Source organism: Rhinatrema bivittatum, chromosome 7, assembly GCF_901001135.1.
Source record: "Rhinatrema bivittatum chromosome 7, aRhiBiv1.1, whole genome shotgun sequence".
NCBI classification, from domain to species: Eukaryota; Metazoa; Chordata; class Amphibia; order Gymnophiona; family Rhinatrematidae; genus Rhinatrema; species Rhinatrema bivittatum.
Window position 1 is genome coordinate 932,589 of NC_042621.1, and position 25,054 is coordinate 957,642.

At 44.0% G+C, this 25,054-nt stretch overlaps 1 protein-coding gene across 1 annotated transcript in view; it reads left to right on the forward strand.

Annotated features, from left to right (window-relative positions):
• The first annotated feature begins 22,572 nt into the window (after nucleotides 1-22,572).
• Nucleotides 22,573-25,054, forward strand: part of KLHDC4 (kelch domain containing 4) — a 115,958-nt gene continuing 113,476 nt past the window's right edge. The window contains exon 1 of the mRNA XM_029608032.1: nucleotides 22,573-22,719. Within this exon, the coding sequence (XP_029463892.1) occupies nucleotides 22,621-22,719 (99 nt within the window). The 5' untranslated portion in view covers nucleotides 22,573-22,620. The remainder of the gene's footprint in view (nucleotides 22,720-25,054) is intronic.

The window sequence follows — 25,054 nt, forward strand, 5'->3', positions numbered from 1 at the left end:
TCCAAGGGAATCAGACCCTGATGCACAAAACTGAAGAAATGACTGAAACATAAGGACCCGTCTATGCTGAGACTTATCAAATCTGCAAACCACAGCCCTTCTGGGCCACTATGGAGCTACCAGAATCACCAGACCACATTGCCTTACAATGCATCTTTATCACCTGACTTATCAAAGGACAAGGGGGAAATAGGTAAACTAGTACTCCCTGAGACCATGGCTGTGACAAGGCATCCAAGACCTTGGATCCTGCCTCTCTCCTGTGACTGAAGAACCTTGGCATTTTAATATTGTGACCTGTAGCCATTAAGTCCATGAGGGAGTTCCCCCACCTCAACGTGATGAGATTGACTGCTTCTTCCATCACCTTCCATTCCTCAGGATCCCAAATTAATCCTGCCGAAAAAGGCTACCTATACATTCTCCACCCCTGGGATGTGAGAAGCCGACAGCAAACTCAAGTGCCATTCTACCCAACAGAGCAACTTTCCCTCCTCCAGGGATGCCGCTGGGCTCTTGGTTCCTCCCTGTTGATTTATATATTCCACCGCTGTCACCATCTGTCTGCCACAGCAAGACCCTTCTGATATCCCTTATCTTCAAACAATTGATGGACCAAGACACCTCTAACAGAGTTCACCAATCTTGTACTAATTAGCCCTGACAAACAGTCCCCCCAGTTACCCAAACTAGCATCCGTGTTCATTGTTACCCATTCCAGAACCTTCAAGTCCATACCTTTGGAGAAATTGCTGAGCGAAAGTCTCCAAGACTCAATCTGGCTTCCTGTGGAAGGGGTAACCTGACCTTGTATTCCTGCAACCGAGGGCTCCATCATAATTGTAGAGCCTTCTGCAGCAGTTTCTTATGAGCTGATTCCCAGGGAACCAGATCCAACATGGATGCCATGGATCCTACAACCTGTAAATAATCCCAGCCCTGGGAACCGTCACTTGCAGCAACTGCTGAACCTGATTCTGGAGCTTCAGAGTTCTTTCCACAGTAAGAAACACCTTTCTCATGCTCGTCTTGAACCAGGTGCCCAAATACTCTAGGTTCTGAGAAGGCTCCAGTTTGTTCTTGGTAAAATTGACCACTCAACCTACGTTTTGCAACAGAGAGATCACCATGTGCACTGAACAATGGCACACAATCTCCGTTTTCACCTGAACCAGTCAATCGTCCAAGTAAAGATGCTCGACGATCCCTTCTCTGTTAAGAGCCGCTGCCATGACCAACATCACCTTGGAAAACATGCATGGAGCGGTGGCTAGTCTGAAAGATAGTGCCTGAAAATGGAAATGCTCTCGAGAACCACAAACCTTAGGTACTGTTGATGATCTCTATGAATTGGAATATGGCAGTCAAAAAAGCAAGCAGAATGTTAGGAATTATTAGGAAGGGAATGGCAAATAAAACGGAGGATGTCATAATGCCTCTGTATCACTCCATGGTGAAACTGCACCTTGAATATTGTGTGCAATTCTGGCCTCTGCATCTCAAAATAGATATAGTTGCACAGGAGAAGGGCAACCAAAATGATAAAGGGCATGGAATGGCTCCCCTATGAGGAAAGGCTAAAGAGGTTAGGGCTGTTCAGCTTGGAGAAGAGATGGCTTAGGGGGTTAAAATAGAGGTCTACAAAATCATGAAAGGATTTGAACGGGTAAATGTGACTCAATTATTTACTCTTTCGGATAATACAAGGACTAGGGGTACTCCATGAAGTTTGCAAATAGCACATTTAAAACAAATTGTAGAAAATTCTTTTTCACTCAATGCACAATTAAGCTCTGGAATTCCTTGCCAGAGGATGTGGTTAAGGCAGTTAGTGTAGCTAGGTTAAAATAGGTTTAGATAAGTTCCTGGAGGAGAAGTCCATAAACTGCTATTAATGAATAGGGAATAACTACTGCTTGTTGGTGGAATTAGTAGCATGGGATCTATTTAATGTCTGGGTACTTGCCAGGTACTTATGACTTGGATTGGGTGCAGGCTGAGAAGTGTCTCAGAGCTGGGTGCATGGTGGTAAGGGTGAACTTCAGGAAACACTGGAACAGAATGTGGTTATGCATGGATGTGAATGCAGGTAGGCGTGAACTATTACGCTGGAACTGAGTACAGGTAGGGGTGAAATCAGAATAGCGTGCAGGTAAGCGTGAACTTGAGGAGGGGAACCAGAGCAAGGAAGACAGACAATGATAGGACTGGACAAACCATGACAAGGACTACACTGAACATAAAACACAAAATGCCCGAAGGCAGCAAGGCAAAGAAGTCCAAGGGAAGCAGGGGCAAGGAGACAGGGGACAAGAAGGCAAGCAAGAACTAGAGGAAGATCAACAAGGAACCAGGAGGCCCATAGGCCACCGAGCATGGCAAGGCAAGAAAGCAGGATGCCCGAAGATGCGCAAGGCAAGGAACAGATGGCTAAAGCAGGGAGCCCAAAGGAACTTGATGCCGAAGCACCGAGGCATGGGCTAGGCAGGGTGAAATAGTGAATTCTAGATATGGGGCATGTAGGCAAAGAAGGCCAGACCAGCCAAGGGAGCAAGCTCATGGGGACCTCTGGTGGTGAGGAGGCTGCACAGCAGCCAGAATCGTAACACCATAGCCTTATCAATCCAATGAAATGGAAAAGTTGGATCCCTAAGCCCTCCAGGATTGTATCTTCTCCTTCTTCCACCAACTCCACTTTCCTCCACTTAATACCAAGCCCTGTCACAATCCTGGATGCTAGGCAGTCTCTCCACCAGTAGAGGTCCTCACAGAGCCACCCTCTCTCCTCTGCTAGTTATCCCCTTGATGCTCCCATGATGCAGCAGGGTCAGCTCTATTTAACCCTGTTCTCCCAAAACTCGATACCGCTTCATCGAGTCACCATGGCTCTTTGCATTGGCCCACCTTGCCTTTCTTGCCTTCTACGTGAATTCATTGTTGCACCTTTCCTTGAGCCTCCTTGGCTTTCTGCCTTGTCCTGTGGCCCCCTGTGGTGGTCTGCATTTTTTGTGGCCTTTGTGGTCTTCTGCCTTGCTTTTGACCTCCTTGGTCTTCTGTCTTGCTTGTGGCCTTTCTGACTTCCTCGCCTTGCCCTGTAGCTTTTAAGCCTTCTTGTCCTGCACAGCTTTGCCCTTGGCCTTCTAATATATCCTTGCCCTACCTTGGCCTTCGGGCCTTCTGTGCCCTATGGCTCTGCTTTGGCCTTTGGGACATCTGTATTCTCTTGTCTTGTCTAGTCCTGTCCAGTCCTTGTCTCGTCCTCCCTGTGGCCCCAATTCCCAGTAGGCCTTCTGTCTCTCCCTCTTCAGCTCTTACCTCCGGTTCCAGCCATGTCTTCAGTCCAGGCCTTGTCTCATGTTCCAGCTCCTGCCTGCCTTCAGTACCTGCCTGTGCCTCTGGTTCCAACCCCTGTCTCTGGTTTCAGCTTTGTCTCCAGTTCCTGTCTCATCACCTGTCTCTTCTTTGTCTCAAGTACCTGCCCTGCCTCTAGACCCAATTTGTCACCAGTTCCAGACAAAGTCCTGCCGGCCACCAGAATCTGCGTGTCAGCCCTTGGGTTGTGGTGTGGTTGATGCAACCTAGTAGGCAAACCTACTAGGCCTACGCCTTTACTGAGACTGGAGCTGGGACTTCACATCAGTGGCGTAGCCAGAATTGATTTTTTGGGTGGGCACAAGGTTAACATGGGTGGGCTGTAGGCATGCAGGTCTACTAGTTGTTTTTTTACTGATAAATAATGCCAAATTATGCAGCATAGCATTCACATCTACGCCTAAGTATGAGGTTTACTTAATGATACAAACATAATTCACGGTGATTTGTGGTACTTTAGCCTTCTTATTATTACGATTTTATACACGGCTCCTACCTGTCCATAAATTTTGAGAGAGCGGTTGTGTTGCTTATATTTAAATTGCTAACATCTCAAAATATACATATATATTTTTACCTTTGTTGTCTGATCTTTGTATTTTTCTAATCAGTTGGTCCTGGTCTCTTTTTCCCATTTTTTCCCTTATAGCTCATTTCCTAATTCCTTTTCAGTGTCTTTCTTCTATTACTGTCTTCTTCCCTTCCACACACACACACACACACACACACACATACACACTTTCTCTCACAGACTCCCTCTCACACACTCAAGCTGTCACTCTCATATGTTCTCCCCCACCCCCCCCACAAGCTCACATTCAAGTTCTCACTTTCTCACCCCTCCCCAGGCTTATATTCTTATGCACACACAGACGCACATCCAGGCACCCATTCTCACCCACACACATAAACCCAGACTCCCATTCTCACCCACAAACCCATGCTCCCAGTCTCACCCACACATATTCAAGCTCCCATTCTCATCCATACATATACACATTTAAGGTACTATTCTCACCCACACATACACACATTCAAGCACCCATTCTTATCCACATATTCAAGCTTCCATTCTCACCCACCCACACAAACCCAGGCTCTCATTCTCACCCATATGTACACACATTCAAGCTCCCATTCACCCACATATTCAAGCTTCCATTCTCACCCACATACACACCCAGGCTCCAGTTTTCACCCACACACACTCCCATTCTCATCCACACATACACATTCAAGCACGTGCACAGCTTCCGCTTCCTCCCCCCAATGCAGGAAGATCAGCTGCCTCTCCTGCTGCCACCCGTTCTCCTGCTATCTTCGGGTCAAACGGCCCGCCGAACTTCCTGTTTGGGGGAGCGGAAGCGCTACGCACAGCTTCCGCTTTCTCCCCCAAAGCAGGAAGATCAGCTGCCTCTCCTGCTGCCACCGGCCTCCTGCTATCTTCTTCGGGCGTCGGGCGGTATGGCCCGCCGACCTTCCTGTCGGGGGGGGGGGGGGGGGGAGCGGAAGCGCAGCGCACAACGTCCGCTTCCTCCCTCCCCCCCCCCCCAAGCAGGAAGACCGGTTGGCCATACGGCCGTGATGGCGCGCGAGGCGTGGGTTCTCTTGTTCGCAGTTCCGGTGCTAGTTGGGTGGGCCTGGGTCTAAGTTGGGTGGGCACCTGCCCACCCAGGCCCACCCGTGGCTACGCCACTGCTTCACATATACCAGCTCCGTTCCCCACATTTGAGCTCTTGGGTTCCAGGAGCCGGCAGGGCTTAGGCAAATGTCCCATAAGAAGCGGTCAGACAAAGTCAGGATAAAGGCAGATGCCGGGGCTGGCAGCGCGTAGGCAGGGTCCAGGTCCAGACCAACAGTGAGGCAGACAAAAGTCCTTTACAGAAATACAAATCAAGAAGTTAACATGGCATAGACTTAGTGTTTGGGTACTTGCCAGGTTCTTATGGCCTGGATTGGCCACTGTTGGAAACAGGATGCTGGGCTTGATGGACCCTTGGTCTGACCCAGTATGGCATTTTCTTATGTTCTTATGTTCTCTTTATATGCACATACACAAATCAATAAATGCACGCATATCCGTACACATACGTGCGCGCGCACACACACACGCATATACCAAACTCATACACATGCTCTCAGTAAAGGCAGCACATGCCTATTACTGTCTGCATTCCCTGCAAGGAACTGTATGTGCCACTTTTTTAAATATCCACAAAACCACCACATGAGAGGGCAGAATTATATTCAAATGCCAAATATCAAAAAATCGTTTGCAGAAAATTATTTGAATAAAGGAAGACAGTATCAAAAGACCGCGCTTAGGATTTTAATCTACTGTCTCTCGCCCGCAATGGGCCCCAGGCAGTATCAGCCTTTTAAGCACTGTTACTTTAACCATTTACTGTCTCCTTATTTATTTTAATTTTATTGAAAAATCATAATCTTCTTATATTTCACCAACACACATGGCACCCATTTTTTATTCAATTTTTTTTTCAAATTTGCTATTATATTAAAAAAGGAATCCTTAGCCGAATCAGACGTTCGCCACTTCAACCTAATGAAAAATTGCTTGAACGGCTTAACTGCTCAATAATTTCACCTGACATGGGCCATGTTTTGGCTGACAAGCCTTCATCAGGGGAAAAGTTGTTGTTATATTTTACTGGATGCCGTAGGCAAAATATTCTCTTATCCTAAAAACAAAGATAACAATAATCACCTTCCACCCGCAAACTCGGACCCAAAACCCCACTAACTTGAACTTTATTTTAACATTCCAAAACAAATTTTTTACATTTAAACTCTTATTTATACCACAATCCCCAAATCTCTGCAAGAACTCTGAAAGAAGTACTATCTGCGTTCAAGAAACATTTCTGAAAACTAATTCTGAAACTCACTCACCGGAGAAGTACCGACTGTCTCTCAAATCTCAGGACCGAATAATGGCGCCTTGGCATCTAAGCTTTACCAAGTTTCAAATACCAGTAGTTTAAATACCTCTTAAATGACTTCACCGGAAATGCCCAAACCTAAGCTTGTCAATCAAAGCCAGGTTTAAAGGTACTCTATCTTAATAGCAAACCACCAACGCCCATCTTCATATTAGTTGTGCAGCTGACCAAATCAAAAGACCGATCAGTCTATTTCTTTTTTCAAGCCTTTTGGGGCCACTTTTTTTAATTAGACAAGAAAATTGGGATCAGCTAGTCTCTAATGTATCAAAAGGAAAAATTAACCAGCTGTGTATGGATAAGTGATACGGACAGATTTTATTAAAAGCCAATCTTTATTCTACTATGGTCAAAATTTAAAAAAATGTTTTTTAAATAGAGACAGAAACCTCAGAACTGGTAAACCTTGTTATTTTTTACAAAGGTTTTTGAAGAACCAGTAAGTTCGATCATAGGTTTCCTATTGTCTCTTTTTATATTTTTTCTTTAAAAAGATTTTTTAACTTATATGTATATTATTGAACATAATGTTCTGGGTGTTTGGTAAGACTTGGCATATTGTGTTGGAATGAACTTCCCTTGCAGTTTTGTGTTACCGTTAGTAGCACAGCCGTTGTTTTCTGGCTTGTAAATTTTAAGCTGATTCGGCTAGTATGCCACGAATTAACCTCAATGTATATTTGATTCAAATTTTTGCTGAGAAAGTTCTTGTGCCTTTTCGCATTACTGAATATCCCTTGAAAACAGTGTCCGTATCAACTTGAGAATGCAGCCCAAGTTAGAGCAGGCAAAATAGTTATTGTGACTTTATGCCTTAAAATAAAATGACATAGTTTGAAGACTTGTTGCTTTGCCTACTATAATGTAGCACTAATTTAGTAAACTTGTTGCAATATAAATGTTTCAAAACAAGTCGGTGCTTATAATCCCCGCCACAGTGTTGCACTTATCTTTCAAACTTGTTGCGATATCTTTCACCGCTTGAAACAAGTGTGTGCCTAGAATCGCCAACGTCAACGTTTCACATGTAGTTTCTTCAGGGCAGATTCTAAGAAACAGCAGGATAACAGAAAAGCATTAATTTCCTTAAAGCAATAGCAATTTTAGTCATTTCAAACAAATTTTAATACTCACGAAACTGTCTGTGGCTGGTAACAAGCGGGCTTCTAACTGCCGACTATCTCGGCTAAACTTTTTATAATACTCCTGCGTTTTGAGAAGTGACCAATCAAATCGTTCCCGGTGAACGTGCTGCACGTAGCAGCAAACTTTATTGCGTGATTTTTGTTGAGACAATGAACAACTTTAAATCCCCATCAAATTGAATGGGAAAAAACGTCATCGTGACGTGTACATTTTTTATATAACAATGAATATCAACGTACACTAATGCTGCATATCAGTAAAAGTGTATTTCAACGAAAATGGTATGTAATTTTCTTCCACCAGAATATCTTATTGTCTGATTAAACTGTTCCATTCAATTTTACTATTTAATCCCGAGGGTTCCTCCGCACTGAGCTTGAAAATCCATTCCTGTTCTCTGCTGTATAGGATCTTTTCTCTATTACCACCTCTGGCATCCGCTGTTATATGGTCAATGGCAAACCAACAGAGTTTGTGGACTTGATGGTTTTTTAATAAACAGTGCTCTACAATCGGTGCAGTTAGTCTTTTGTTTTTCAAACAACTCTTGTGTTCACTGATGCGGGAGCTTAGATTTCTACTTGTTTGGCCCACGTATATCATGTTGCAGGGACATACGATGATATAGATGACATAAGTAGTTTGACAAGTAGTAAATTGATATAATTTGTGAGTATATCCAGTTTTGACACATTTGAATTCCTTTAATTCGGTGGTTTGATTGCAGATTTTACAGTGGCCGCATTTATAATGGCCTCGGAGTATATTGCCATCTAACGTTGTGGGTTTTGTGATTTTCTCCTTTAATGTTGAAGGGCATAAGATCTCCTTAAGATTTCTTCCTCTCGAAAAGGCGGTTCTAAATTCTAGTTCTTCCAATCCAGGAATTAATTGAATAAGATGCCAATGTCTGCGCATGTTTTGAACAATTCGTTTAGACATTGGAGAATATTTAATTACACATGTCATCATTTTTGCGTCCTCTTCTTTTGGGGTTGACATCAATAAGGCATCTCTATCATAATATAGAGCTCTCTTGAACCCACTAGTAATTGCCTTCTTAGGGTATCCTCTGTTTTTCAAATCTTTCGAGAGGTTTGTAGCTTGGGCCCTGAAAATCTGAGTTTCTGAACAGTTTCTTTTGTACCTCAGAAACTGAGAAAACGGCAAACTGGTCTTCAAAGGTACTGGATGTGCGCTGCTATAATGTAACATAGTGTTTCTGTCTGTGCTTTTTTTGTATACATATGTCTGCAAACTTCCATTTTCATCTTTTTTGACTGTGACATCCAGGAAAGAAATTTCTTTAAAGTGATATGTTAGTGTGAACTGGATATTTTCATCACAGGTATTTAGCCATTTGAAGAATGAATTCAATTCTGATTCACTCCCATTCCAGAGTATAAAGATATCATCGATATATCTCTTGTATAGGTATATCCTTGAAATGAATGGAGATTGTTGAATCCATTCTTTTTCAAATTCTGCCATAAACAGATTTGCCATAAACAGATTTGCCATAAACAGATTTTAATCTTTTTTTTTTCTTTCTCTCCAGACTGCAGGTTTTACACATCTACCCTCTGCTGGAGACAGAGAAATACTGAGGGGCTGCAGGTGGCACACTGGGTTATATACAGTGACAGTGAAACTTTCTCTGTCTCCATCTGCTGGAAGGGAGGCTGAACTGGTCTGGATATGTACAGGGAAATAAAAGTTTATTGTTCCTGAAGATACCTTTCTGTGTGAGCCACTCCTGTACGCCAAGGTATAGGGGTCAAGAGGCCCAAGGTAAAAAGCTGGGGTGCAGTCACAGAGGGGAAAGAAGTATTTTTTATTTTTATTCCCCTGTCCAGCTTGAGGAATGCAGCCCTTACCGCTCTGCTAGATCTACTGCACCATCTGCTCAACCACAGGTTTGTTTTGAACCTACAGAGACTGGTGCTCAGCTTGCAACCAAGCATTTGGGACTCTGTCACTTTATGTACCCCAAAAGGGGGTTACATCAGGTTGGTTCAATAGCCCAAGGACTTGGCTAACCTACTCAGTGGACCTTTAAGTCATGGCTGTTGATTTAACTGATAATAAAGAGGGTTACTATATGGCTCTAGGTCATCACAAGCCAACTGAACCACTTCTAGTTTTGTTTTTTTTTGTTTCACACTGTATCTATGGAGAGCTTGCTCCAATTTCTCCAAGAAAGCCAAGCCTGCAAGACTGTAGCGGCAGTGGTACAAAAGCAGGCCTGGCTTAGTCTCTCTTTAATGACCTGGAGCCAGCTGGTAGCCCAGAAGCATACGAAGTAAAGAAGAACCAGGCACCAGGGACAGCATCTTATCCAAGCCACCAAAGCAGCATACAAAGGAGATACAGAACCGTAACCCAAACTGCTTGCCAAAAGGGTTGCTTTGGTTCAGTGACTTGTTCCCACCTGAGAAGAGGGCCGGCCTGGCTAAGATGATTAGGCTAAGCCAACGGTTGAGCCACTGTTCTGATTGGTTACAGCAGTCAGTGATCAATCACAGAAGGGGCAAGGAAATAAAGGTTAACAGGCAGAAACGTGTAAGTGGGCTAACATGTCAAGCACATCATGTTAACCCAGAAGGACTAGTGCGTGTGAAGCAAGGGAAGCAACTGAGCAGGAGAAAAGTCCTTTAAGCTGCTATTTGATCTAAAGCCCCTTTTACAAGGAGAGTACAGAGTACAAAGTTTCAGTGCCTTTTGCTGCAGATTTGCTGACACTGCAAGGTTTAGGCTACTGATGAATGAACAAGCCATACAGTTAAAACAACAGCCTCTGCCGCTGGCTCTGGAGAGTTAGGGGTCAAATATTTGAACTTCATATATTAAACTGATCCTCACCTAGTTTTGCTGCCAGATGAGAAATGTGCAGATCTCTGCAAAATGAAGCTGTTATCGAGACAGAAGAAAATGTTGTGTGCTTGCAAGATCTGTCAGAAATCTTATCTGGGTACCTGAGGCGGCCCACAAGCGCACGATACCAACACACATCAAGCTGCCAGGAAGGAGGTTTAATGACTAGGAGGGAGAGGCCTTATTCTCCCCACTGAAAGGATGCATTGTAAGAAGGGAAACTTTAGGAGGGAAGCCAGGGACACAGTGGAAGAATGGTGAGATGTCTTTCAGTGAGAATGAGGGAGATCAGTGCCGGGAAAGGGAAAGTAAAAACCACAAGGCCTTGCATCCTTTTACAGCTCAAATGTGACTTCCAAATATAAAAGTTTAGGACCCACTTCTTTATCAGCTGAAGGCTGGATGTATCCTTTGTCCCGCTTTGTGCTCACAGAAAACATTTAGACAATATTTGAACAGACTAAGCAGACTATAAGAGAGAGGGAGAGTCCATGTGCTCACTTAAGTACATGAAAAAGTAGGAAGGAAAGAGGGCACTTTTTTTTTTTTCATGGTTTAAAACGTTTCCTCCCTACTCCTTTGCAGTTCCAGCTCAGTCAGAACCAGGGCTGGGATCTGGTACCATGAGCCTTCCCCTATTTCATACAGCCCCTCCTCTAGGCTATATGAATTCGGGCAGAGGGAGTCACACTCAATCCAGGGGATAAGTCCTGCAAAGCTTTGGTGTGGATTCTCCAAATGGGGGTTGGGGGGAGGGTGTTAGGACCTCCACCCCAAGTACAGGGATGAACGTCTATGGGCGTTATCTCAGGTTTGATGGGTGTCTAGCCAATCAATCAGACTGCACGCTCAGGATGGGTGTTCCAAACAAAGACTTCCTCAATACTGAAAAACTGACACCATATGCATTTCCTTACCATTGCATCCATGTTCCATCTCAAATCCAAATTCAGTTCAATCTGTGTAAATGTCCCTCCGTATGTAGACTCTGAGATGCCCTCCCTTTCAGGGTATAGAAGTTAGGTTCCCAGCATGGAATGGGGTCCCCCTAGATGGAATTGGTTATCCCTTTCCAAAAGCAATAAAAAATAATACCACAGATGGTTTTTCAACAACCTGCCATCCTTTTCTCTTACAGGGGTACAGACTCCTGGTGAACAGGTCTCCAAGTGAAATTCAGAAAACTCTCCTGCCTCTTCTGATTGCTCTGGCTTCTTTTTCCCACTCCTAGGCAGAAAAGGTGGCAGAAAACTTCCTGCTGGAAAAAAAAAAAAAAGCACTCGAAATTTCCAAAAGCTCCACAAACTGGGTGTGAGATGGAAAAAATTGGGTTTCTTTCTTCCGAGCCTACCAAGAGCAGCAGGTTTATCCCTCCTTGATCAGGATAAGAGGAACAAGGAAAAATCAAGAATAAAATCCCAATCCAAAACGCTGAGATACACTTACTAGCCAGGGCATGGGCCTAGTTCTAGCAGAGATCCCAGGGGGTCCCATATTTATAGCTCCCTGGCATACCTAGCCTGGTGTTTGCAGCGATAGCCTTGGAACAGGGGCCATGCACCAGGGCTCCTTCTGGAACCCTACAACCATGAGCCCTGAATCCAACCACCAATGTCAGGTTAAGCAACAACTACAACTCCCTTCAGCCCAGGGGCTGTAAAGGCTGCCTCCACTGTATACCTAGCTCCAACTAACCTGGGGAGTGGGAAACCTGACTCGGGGATTGAACTGGGTCCTTCCACATGGCTGACTTACAAGTTCTGCAACAATGAGTTGGCACACTTTTATTTTTCAAGTGTGCAGAGAGGTCCCAAAATGGCTCTCATACATCTTCTAAAGAGGCCCAGCCGATTGAGGCAGGGACCTCATAACTGAGCAGGCATGCTACTGTCAGTTCGGGTTACTGGTACCTTCTGCGGCAGGACCCTCACCGGCGCATATCAGGATGCTTTGTGTTGCGTCCGTCGGTCTCAGACAGCTTCGACCTTTGTGCCTCACCTTTCTTCCTTCTCTCTCCTCAAGCCTTGGGAAGTTGGCTGCCATCGTGTCTTCATGCCGCTCTCCCCGGCATCCCCGGATCGGCAACGGCGATGGCGGTCGTCATGTTTTTCCTGAGGGCCTCCTAGGGTGCGCGCCCACGCCACCCACGTCTTTATCCACGTCATGGCGGGAACCTCGGGGGCGTCCCCTCCGAGTGACGTCAGCACATCCTGGTATTTAGCCTGCCCTTCATTTGCTAACAAACCGAGTTAGCAAGGATTGGAATAGCTCTGGTCTAAGCTGCTCTGCCGCTTCTTAGCTGTCGCAGAAAGCTCTCTTCGCCCTTCGAGGTAATTCTACTAACTTGGGTACCCGCTCCTCGGGGGCCCTTCTACTTTCTTTCAGGTGCCTATCCTGGGATCCCAGGTACTCGCTCCTCGAGGGCCTGCTCTCCCTAACCTGGTGCCTGCCACTCTACAACTTCTGCCTGCCAGGTCTCTCAAATGTAGCAACGGCAATGAAGACACCTCAGACAGTATTCATGGTGAAGCGTGCTCTCGGCTTCTGGGAAGCCTCTCCTTTTATTGTAAATGATTTCATAGCATTGTATAGGATACATACGTCACATATTTGCTGCTACAATGTTTTCCACCATAAATGTTTGTGCTGACCTTTTACTAAGTAGGTGCAAGCGGTCAGTCTGCAGGCAGGGAGGGGGGAGGTCATTAGCTGGTCATGAGGCAGTTGTACTGAACTATCTAGGTGTGAAAGGCAAGTAGGTCATGAACTGTTCTGGGGCTGCAAAAGCTTGCACTAGATATGTTTACTGCAGACTGATTTCCTGTTAGCTGGTGACTGGAAGGCTGTTTATTTGCTAAGCCTGCTGCGGTCAGAGCATGACATTTTCTCTGCACTAAGCGTAGGCCCAAGGAAAAGACAGTTAGACGTGGTGATAGATTTTAGCCCTCTGACGTGGCCTGCCAACTGCCTGAAGGCCAAGCTCCTAACCCCCACACTCAAAGATACAGCTTCTGCTTCAGTGAGTACTAACATACCAGTCTATCTCCTCTACAGCTTCACTGCTCTACATCCGGGACTTGTTCCTGTTCTCCACACTGTCTCCACCTACTACAGAGTGAGATGGGTCCTCTCTGCCGAGGATCCCTGGACTACCACTGCTGTCCGCTTCCCGGGCAGTGCCACCCTGCTGTACAATAAAACTATCTTCTTTGTGTTGTGTGCAAGGAGTCTAGCCTGGTACTGCAGTTCCTCACGGGGCTCCTCCCCATGGGAGTGGCCATCACTGCAGTACCCAAGAATCCACTCCAACACCTCACAATCATAACACTTTGGTGTTTGTGGGAGGGGGAAGAGTCCAGATGCCAAAGGTTATGCATAGGGGAAAGCTTGGGGGTGGGGGGCGCACATGAAGCAGGTTGCTATTGGTCAGCCTAATAGGTGGGGGGCGATGGACCTATGCAATGGATGGTGCAGACCGAGATGGTGGCCATTCTGGGGGCGGCCAAATGGAGGCCTGGCATAAATAGGATGACCTGCAAGCACAGCCAGGAGGTTGGTGAGACGGCAGCATACTGTACGGAGTGGCAGTGGTCAAGGCGGCATTCACGGAGTGGGATGCCAGTGGGTACACCTTCATGGAGTGGAAGCCTGGAGGGCTGTCACCTCACTGGGATAGTGGCAGCAAGCGGGGGATAACAGCATGAAGACTTTGCTGGTGGGGTGAAGGCCAGTCTCTTATAAAAGGTTAATGTTAGGTTTCCATAAATAATTTCTGTATTGTTGGGTTGGGTTTAAGTTCAGGCTTGTATGACTGTGGCCATTTTTATCCACTTAATAAAGAGCGTTATGGAAATTGTATTGTGTCATTGTTGGTACTGGGGGCAGGGACGGTGGTGGGGTTGGGATCATACCTGGGAACTGCTGCACCGGAGGTGGACCCTTGGGCCGAGGTGGAGTTGACGCTACCCGTAGGAGGGATCCTACGGGTCCCCACCATTGGCAGGTGGAGGGGGCTGAAGGATGGGGGCCGGCTGGCACTTCACCAATACCAGCCCTCATTCCCCACGGGTTGAGCCTTTGGGTACCGGGGTGGCTGGACTTTGGTGGGCCTCCATATCTCATTGAAAATAAAAGAAGGATATGCGAAACTAATGATCCTGAGGAGACTAAAACCTTTACGAACACTAAACAATTTTCGCACAGTCCTGCAAGCAAGAATTTCCAGGTCTCCGGACCAATACCGGAAATCTCCGGGAGCTGCAGCAAAACCAATCTGCTTGGACCCAAAAAGAAGAAAGGAACGTCATTGGTCTTGCGTGACTGAAAAAGGAGGAACTCGACAGTGATTTCTACCATCTCCGGACCGTTTTAACTCTTAACTTCGCTTCCTGGTGACACCACCTGCTCCTGCACAGCCTGTTTCCTGGATCCAGCCACTTGCCCGCCCCATCCTGTTTGCCTTGGCCAATCGACATTGCAATTTCCCACCCGTGCATCAAACGAGGAGTAAGAAACAGGCAGCGTCCACTTCCACAGCACAAGAGGAGAAGGAAGAGGCTGCTTCTGCTCCAGGAGCCCAAGTTAGAGTCTGCTGTTGCTGGTGTGTTTTTGTAGGAGTAATGAAGAGCTTTCATCGCAGGCAGGAGGAGGGAAGGCAAAGAGGGCAAAGAGGGTTTGACCTCCCGAGCCTCTTCCTTTTATTGTACATTCATACAAAGGCAGATGATGTGTCATTACATGATTGGCTACTTTTCCATTCCAACAGAAGAGTCATTACACCATTGGCTTTGGCTCAGGGGGTGTGCACGGATCATATCATTGGCTGCTGAAATCTATACCTCCTGACTTTGTCCTGCCTCTGACTAGGGAAAACCCAGCCCTTCTTTCAGGCTAACAGGATTAATTATAGGCCAGAGAAATACATGAAGTCAGGTATCCTCTCCTAGGCAGAGGGGCTTAAGCACAAGTGATGCTTTTATTCAGGCAAATGTCAGGGAGAAGGGAAGTTAGTGTTTAACCCTGATGAAATGGCTTGCTGGCAAGCGCATATTTCCCACATCTCACCCTTTTTGTTTTTGTTTAGGGCAGCACAGTAAAGCTTTAGACCCTTACTGAAATCTGTTATGTCTTGGTATGGGCTGGAAATAGGGGAAGAGGGATTATGGAGAGAAGAAAGCTATAATTCGACGTGGTGTGCCAGCTGTCGATGAGCTTCTGAATCTCCATATCACCCAGAGCTGGTGCAGGTGGTGTGCCAACTCTGCAGGGCTCCGGATTCCCTATTAGGCATCTTACAAGACATCTTTATATCCGGGCTGAGAGCAAGGTTTCAATATGGATATGAGGGTTGGGTATGCACTGAATACAGCATCACAGGCAAACAATTAAGATAATTACAGTAATTATAATAGAAATCACCCCTTTTGAGACCAGAAATATCAGGGAGTCAGGACCATAGCCAGTCCCATGGAGAAGTTGGTATTCTGTCTGAAAGTGGTGCATCAGCAACCATGGTTTCTATCTGCTCTGTGGTATGTGTGAGGTTTGCTTTATAGTCTGATATGTACACACAGCAATGAGATCCAATTAATGCACAAACACCATCCTTTAAGGCTAAAATAGCTTCTAAGGTATAGCTGTTCTGTAATGCTACTTCTCTAATCTGAGAGACTTCTGTTGTGAGTAGTTTTAATGCATGGACTGTCTGATTAAATATGGCAGTCGTCCAGTTAGCTAGGATGTGTAAGTCTCTGTAATTCATAGCTGTCCCCATTGGGGGAAACAGGCTTCTAGCTATCTGAGTTTCTGTATACTTTTCTATGGGATTATTTATCGCCTCCCTTTTGTTACGGAGCCTTGCTTTGGGTAAATTTTTATGACTGCATAGTATGAGGGGAGGATGTAGCCTAAAGTGCATCTGTCTTTCCATCTTGGGGAAATGTACATATATGCTCTACGCCCACATAACATCCATATGTTTCCTAACAGATTAGTGGACATGTCATTGGTTATCATTTGGGCTATATAACTACAAAGGGTAAATCTTTCATCCCCTCTATACTTTCTGTACCTGCTTGGGTCTCCCACTGCACATCCTGAAATCTGCCAATTGCATACATATATGGTATAACTATGCAAGTGTTCAGTGATTAATACAAATGTTCGGTTACAATATGGATATTTCCCACCTGAATCCCTTTCCCATCCCCTGTATCATAGTCCCAACAAAGAGCGGCAGTCTCTTGAATACAGCTACCAATGTGTAGTATGGTAGTATTAACTGGAGAGTTAATGAAAACCTCTCTGTAAAGGATAATTAGTCCATACTGTAAGGTTAAATGGTACAGCATGTATCAGTAGTTCTCCGCAGGCTTGGGTTGGCATGTGTGTGCAGATCCAACAGTCTGTTCGATTCAACAGGTGTGAAAAGTTCTGTGCATGTTGTTCTGTCAGAGTCCTTGTTCTGAAATTGCCATAGCTGGAGAAATAAGGCAAAGGATGAGGATGCAGAACACAATTGTTAATGAGTTGGCATTCAGGCAAGAAAAAGCGGCTAATAAGTTCTCTGGAGTTTTCTCAAGGCCTTGCTGTTCTAAGAGTTGTGCAGATTGGTTGGATAGGGCCTTGATCTGTCTCCAGGTCATGTGGTGCTGCTTTTTGCAAGGAGTCCGGTCTCTGTCCTTCTGAGGGCTGTGGAGGCTCAGGGAGAAGTTTGGGATCGGGTCCTGTAGACCTGGACACCTTTCCATCTTTCCACAGCTTGATACCTGTGGAAGCAAGCAGAGAAACATATCCTCGTTCCCCATTTTAAGGGAACGGGACCATACCAGACATTAAATATTCTATACAAAACTGATGGCTGTGGGTGACTAACCCTAGTCCCATAATGATTACTCATGGCTGTGGTCTTAAATTTATTTTAAGTGATTTAAAACAATACTTTGTTCAGCCAATCCTGTTTAGGGGAAAATCCAGGGGCAATCCCCCTTTTTTCTTTTTGTTTGGTCCAGAGCTCTTAAGGGTATGATTTGCTCTCTCCACAATGGCTTGCCCTGTGGTGTTGTAGGGGATGCCAAATAAGTATTTAATATTCAATTAACAAAATTCATGCAAAGGAATGGCTGCAGTAAGCAGAGCCATTTTTAGTTTTCAGAACGTAACCCCATTATCAAGAAAGTTTTTATGCAGTGATCAATTTTCATTCAGTAAAATAGCAATAAATGTAAATTAATCGTTTAAAGGAAAAGTCATTTGCAGTAAGCTGAATCAAACGACAAGTATATTAGAGATTACATTAAACATATGTTACACAAGACTGACATATATTCATTCATCTTGCAAATATTAATTTACACAAAACTGACACATTCATCCATATTCATTCATAGTCTTCTTGGCATCAAGACAGACTACAGATAACACATAATATGAGCTAAAAATCTTATCAAAAAGTTATCAAAAACAAAATTAGATCAAGGATCAAAAATCAAAAGTCAAAAGGTGTTAGAAAAATGTTTGAAAATGTTAAAATAAACTGCAAAGTGTCCATCTTCACATCTCTTCATGGCAGGAAGGCTGTAAATCTGGAAAATATTAAAAACTGGCATACAGCAAAAAATTTAAGGTAAGGATAAAAGTGAAATTCTTACTTTTTTAACCTTGAAGAAATCAATTCTATCATTCAATTTAATAAAATCAATTTGGATTTGCAAGAAAAGGTTTGTGAGGGATTGCTTTATATGTAGCAACCTCTGTCAGTAAAAATTTTAAGGTTCAAAATTCTGTAAAAATTTTGTGAAAGAGAAAATAAAACTGAAGTTTCCTTAATACAGAAGGTCTGTAGGCCTGAAAAATAAAAACTATTATACAACAGAATTATTAAAACAATAATATAATATACTTGTAGAATAACATAGCGCCTCCTAGTGGAGACCCTATCATTACTTGATAGATTGCAACTATTGTTCCAGGTTGCAATCAATAATACTCTGAGCTTAAATTCAATGTGGAGTATCAGAATAGAATTTCTTCTTATAATTATTAGAATAGGAAATTAAACACGCTGTTTGCTCAGCTCTGTCTGCTGCATGCTAAAGTTTGAAAGTATTAAAAGGATTAATAACAGATGAAGGGCTAGTGTAGTAATGCATTGAAGGTTGAGGGAAAAGATTTGGATCAGCAGGATATCTGAACTGTCTCGTGCCCCCCTTTGAAAGCTGCAAGCACAGTTAAAGAAAAGTATTAGTTATAACAAATATAGAAACTAGAGAGAGAAACTGCAGTACTAAGTCCAGGTTTTTTTCTTTCTTTTCAAAAGTTCTCCCTCCCTCCCCCATGAGTGGCTAGCAAGAGTTACAGAAAAAGGGGGGGAGGAGCAGTGTTTCTCAAAAGAAAAGAACTACACCCAAGGAGTTAATCCTTCAGTCAATAGAAACTTAAAGATAGCTTTGTTTAACAAATTAGATAACATTGACCACAGACAATGGCTTGGCAAGGACTGATTCCTTGCAGACAGACACCATTCCAATCCACTTTTGTCCTGAAAGGCAGAATCACAGTAAGAATACAAGTTCTGTGTGCTGGCAATTCAAACTATAAACTTAAATCTCAGAGAAATGGAGTCATTTTAAATGTGAGCCAAATAAACTTTGCAAAAGGGAAACTTTCACATGTAATTTACACAGAATATTATTCAAATCTCAGTACAGTTTTTAACATAAGCTCTGCATACACTTTGTGGGGGAAAATATTCTCAAAGTATGCAGATTTTTTGTAACTGAATTAAAATACTAATAGAAACCATTTTTTCCAATTTTGTACTGTCTGCACAGTTACTTTGCCTAATCTGTTCTGCAAGAGGTCATTGAAGTGTATAATTAAATCAATTTTTTCATAGTGATATTTTCTTTGCTTGTAACGCAGGAGTCTAATTAAATCCTTTTTTTCATAATGATATTTTCTTTGCTTGTAACGCATGCCCAAGATTTTACACCCTGATCTCTTTGAAGACCTGGGGGCATAGTCACTGCACATGGCACTCAACTCTATTGCTGCCACACCTAGTTCTTTGTTTCTTTCTGTAATGGGAAGGACTTGAATCCCTTTCAATAATTCCTCTCTTGTGAGATTTCCATGTTCTAGGTGAAATCCCATGGTGGTTGGTGGGGGAAGGGCTTGCAGGCAAGATGGAGGAAAGCTAGTTTTTCTGACCTCAGTGTTTTCTATTTCCTGGGGCATTTTCTCTGAGGTGGATGCAGAGGAAGCCACAGGAGCCATGTGAGTGTGTGTCCCCAGATGTTCTATTTCATTTTCTGTCCCCCTTTGTTCATGGTTCTTTTCTGAGATGGGGAAGGCTTGAAGTCCTTCTAATAATTCTGTTTCTGTAAGGTTTTCTTTCTGCAGTTTCTGCTGAAATTCAATGCTAATCGCCCCACCCAGGCCAGGTGGTGGCTCTATTGTTCTCAAGGGTTGCTTTTCTGAAGAAATGGGGAAGGTGTGAATTGGTTTGGGTGTGGGTAGTTGAGGATACAAAGAATTTGCTGTCTCTGAGGAAGACTGAGAAGATGGGGGAAGGGTATGTCTGCCTGCTTCTAAAAGCACATGGTTTGAAACTGCTGTTTTTAAACCTTTTTTTTCTTTGCATTCGATGGCTTCTGTACATTTTTGCCAAATTAATAATTGCTTGATGGGAGCTCTTGGAGCTGTATGAAGACTATTGCCTATTAAAATCCAGTCCTGGATATTCAGAGTTCCAGCCTCTATTGAATACCATGGGCAGCGGCAAGCTATTTCACTTATCAATTCTTCTAAATCCCCTATTCTGACTTGCGCTATTTCCCCCCTGGTGACAAAATAATGATTCTTGATTATTTTCTGCAGCTTTCTTGCATGACACGTCTGCTTAGCTGACAGATTTCCCCCCATACTCACGATTGTTGGGAGCAGATTTGCTGAAAAATTACTTACGATTAGGGAGCAAAATTCTGCTGCTATGGTAGCTACCTAGGCTGTTCCAGCCGAGTGAGCAGGGAGCATCACGGCGCGGGTCACCACATGTAGGAGTAATGAAGAGCTTTCATCGCAGGCAGGAGGAGGGAAGGCAAAGAGGGCAAAGAGGGTTTGACCTCCCGAGCCTCTTCCTTTTATTGTACATTCATACAAAGGCAGATGATGTGTCATTACATGATTGGCTACTTTTCCATTCCAACAGAAGAGTCATTACACCATTGGCTTTGGCTCAGGGGGTGTGCACGGATCATATCATTGGCTGCTGAAATCTATACCTCCTGACTTTGTCCTGCCTCTGACTAGGGAAAACCCAGCCCTTCTTTCAGGCTAACAGGATTAATTATAGGCCAGAGAAATACATGAAGTCAGGTATCCTCTCCTAGGCAGAGGGGCTTAAGCACAAGTGATGCTTTTATTCAGGCAAATGTCAGGGAGAAGGGAAGTTAGTGTTTAACCCTGATGAAATGGCTTGCTGGCAAGCGCATATTTCCCACAGTTTTGAAAGTGGGGGAGAATGAATGAGCATATCTGTGAGAGTGAGTGAGTGTCTATTTGTGTAGGAAGAAGAGATCTGAGAGTGTATGTAGGTGAGAGCTGATTGCAAGCGAGCAGGAGTGTGAAAGTGAATGGGTATGTGTGCATGGAAGAGGGAGAGATGTGACTGAGTGTGTGTGTGTTGGTGGGAGAATGGCAGAAGTAAAGGTGTGAGAATGTGAGAGAATGAGCAGTGAAAGTAAGTGTGAACATGTAAGTGATTATGAGAGCAAATTTGTGAGCATCCGGTCCCACTGTGCAATTGCCCTCCCCTCGTTCCCCCCGCTAAGCCATGGTAATCTCAGAGTGACTGGAAGTCAAAAGTTCCCTGGTATGGTTGGGATTCCAGGAAGCTATGCCATGCCCAAGAACTGCAAATGATGAAAATGCCTGACAGTTCAGCAAAAGTGATTGTTTTTCTGTTTTGTTGTATCATTGTAGAGATGAGGCCAGTCCACTACAGGCCTTTCCAAACCTGTCCTGGTGACTCCACGGTGAGTTGGGTTTTCAGAATATCCACAATGAATATGCAAGAGATATATTTGCATATACTGGGTCTCCAATGCAAGTAAATTCATAATCACACATACTCGTTGAGGATGTCTGTGTTTTTCTGTTGTGAACTGAAGGAGTAGCCTAAGGTTTAGAGTAGCAGGCTAGTATCTAGGAAATTAGGGATTGTATTTTAACATCTGAAAATTACCAACAGACTTGGGAAGTCGTTCATGTACCCGCTCTAAATTAAATGGTGGTTTTGAAGACCACACCAGTTTTTTCCGCGAGCAAGGTAAATACCCAAATCGCCATGGATGCCATTGAATATCATAGGGACTTTATTTTCAATTCACAAACATTTTTGAAAAAAATTACTTTTTTGGAGGTGGTGGTAGGTTGATGATTATAACCAATCATATATTGGTGCGGAGTCACCTACACTATAAACGAAACCTTCCACTCCCCCCATAAATATATTTTCAGTTTTTTTTTTAAATCTTTATTGAAAATTAAATAGTTCCACAGAGTGTAGGTGTATTGAGTATTTATTGAATCTACATAAAGTAATGTGTTAAACAATTTACTGTAAAACATATTTTTGCAGCGACAGAGCAGCCTTTGTTGCTCTTGATTTATTTTTGATTCTATTGGATCGCTGTACATTTACTTAGTATCTAGGAAAGCCAGGGTTTAACTCCTGCTGCCCCTACTTGTGACCTTGCACACGCTCAGGCACCAAATTAGATTGTAAGTCCTCTAGGGACAAGGAAACGAAATCTACTTTCAGGTGGCTGACCAGTCACATAAGGTGGAATATAAATGTTAAAAATATGTTTTTGATGAAGTGAATGTCCCCGGCGATTGTTATCTGCCTAGAGCATTATTTTATGAGCTGGCAGGCTACGAATCACATAAAGTAAATCCTGACAGGCTGTTGGGTCACCAGGCTGGACTTGGGAAACTTTGTCCTACGACAGCTCCAGTTCACCTGGTTTGACCTCATTTCGTGCACGAAGGTGCAGCCCTGCTTTTCTTAGGAACAGTCAGAACTACAAATACCACAGGCACCAGTAATGCCAGGCGTAGAAAACTGGCCTGGCAGTAATACACCCTCCTCCCGGCAGTGGGCGCTGTGCCCAGCTAATGCTTCTGACAGGAACCGGAAGTGGCCTTGGGGCGCAGCGGAAGTGGCGCGTTGCCATGTGAGTGGCCGCTCGCGGGATTCGGAAGCATGGGGAAGAAGGGGCGGAAGGAGAAGAAGGGGAAAGGGGCCGAGAAAACCGCGGCCAAGCTGGAGAAGAAAGCCTGCAAGCGGTCCCGGAAAGAGGAGGTGAGCGGATCCAGGGCGCGGCTCATTATCAGGAACCCTGCAGCCCTGTCTGGTCCCAAAGTCACGCGCCTGCTCATTTCTATAGCGCCTCGCCCCTCGGAGTAGAGCGTCCATTCTCCACTTACCCCGCTATACTGTACACCCCCACCCCGCCTACCCTGGAATACCGCATTCCCTCACTCCCTGCCCACCTACCTTCTCTTATTCCAGGATATTGCAAAGTGCAGCGCCCATCCTCTGCTTTCCCACCACTTACCTCTGGGATACTACGCCTGCACCCAATCGCCCCCCTCCCTTCTCCCGTTTACCCTAATATACTGCACCTCTCTCCCCAGAATAATGCTTTATCCTTCACCCACACCCAGGGTACTGCACCTTCATCGCCCCCCCCCCCCCCCCCATACTCTCCCTCACCACCTGTTCCCCTGGTAATCTGTACCCCCTTCCTCCCCAGAGTTACGCATCCCCTACCACCCCTCCCGCTTACACCAGAACACTGCACGTTCTGCCCAGAGTGCTACACCCATCTTTCTGCCAGAATACTGCACCCTCCCCTATATCTATCGCCGGGAAATTAAATCTTCCCCATGTCCTTTGCTGCTACACCTTCACCTCCTCCTTCCTTCCCACCACCATTTATCCTGGGGCAATGAAGCTTCCTCTCGGATACTGCACCCTCTTTTCTTCCCCTCCCAGTAAACTGCATTCTTCTCCAGTTCTTACCACTGTTATGGCACCCTTCCTCCCAATCTGCTCTGGGTCAGTGCAGCCTCACCATAGAATACTGTGCCTCTCTGCCCTCACCCCCAATTACTGCATCCTTTCCCCGGGAGAGTTAGTGTCCTGAAACAGAGAATATGCAATGCTGCAGACTTGAAGGCTCTGCTGCTGACAGATTGTCATAGTGCAGCTGAGGCTTCAACCCTTCCCTTTCAAAGCTGTGCATGTTACTTGTAATAGAAAGGTTACTGTTTTATTTGGGTAAATAAAACAGTAACCTGGTCTTGTGAAACCCTATATTCTGGCCATCTGTCCAGCTTGGGAAGAGCATGAATTTATTTATAAATAAGTAAAATTCCAGCCCTGTTACAGCATGTATACAGGACACTTCATGAGATATTTGTGATAAGTGACTTATGTTATATCTTTGCTTTTAGCCACCTTGTGTAGCATCCTGGTAACAAGAGCACCAATCAGAGCAACATTTCTGTACCGTATTTGATTTTGGTAACCTGCCTTTTCCTTACAGTCAAAATATTAATAATCACCATAATTATAAAAACAAACAATATCATACAATCCTCATAAAATAAATTGCTAAAATCCCTCCCTCTGCCCCCTTCCATCAGCAACACTATATATAACAAAATCTAATTAAAAGCTGAAATAATCATGCCTTTACTAATTTCAGGCACATACCTGCAGAATCTTAACTGTTTGGTTACACAACTCTTCTGCACTTAAAATATATTCAATTAAAAACAAGTATGAAGATGTTCAGAATTGCTGTAAAAACTTGTTGAATTACCATGTTTTCCCAGAATAATATGTTAGTTGAATTCATAGAAAGGATAGCTGAAGAACAATTGGAATTCCTCTGCACTCGGGCAGGCCAAACCACATCAATGGGTTATGCACTCCTACCAGCAGATGGAGGAAAATTAACTCGCTGATGTCACTAATGCAGAGCTTTCCAAACTTTTCATGTTGGTGACACACTTTTTAGACAAACATAATTTCGTGACACAGTAATTCAGTCTACTAGCAAACCAGAGGTTAAACGAACGAAATGTATTTCGACAATTTATGTATGTTTCCTTAAATATAGACATAATAAAATGTTTCACGACACAACCTATCTTGTGAAAACCTTTCATTTATATTAACAATATATAAGATTCCAAGATTAATATTGTTATAATTTGAGTAACAATAATAAAACAAAGTTATTGTGTTATTCAATTTACCTCTTTAATGAGATATATGAGCTTGATGGTATGAACACAGCTTTTGAATATTTGGTGTTAATAAAAAAGTCCAAAGGGTCTTCTGTGTAATTTTAAAAAGCTAGCCAGTTTCACACTATAAAATTATTTGATAGCCTCATTCAACTAATTCTATATGGCTATGAGAGTGAAGTCTGGAATTTATAGGAAGGTTCAGAATGTCAATATAAATCCTGCACCTCCAGTTCTGTAACTCTGTGCATCCACTGAAATTCCCCCAAACAATGGAGCTTGGATGTTTCTCTTACAGCTCATCATAATAAAAGATATTTTCAAATTCTGGTGTCACCTCACAGTAACAGCAGCACAAACACCTTCCACTGCCAGGC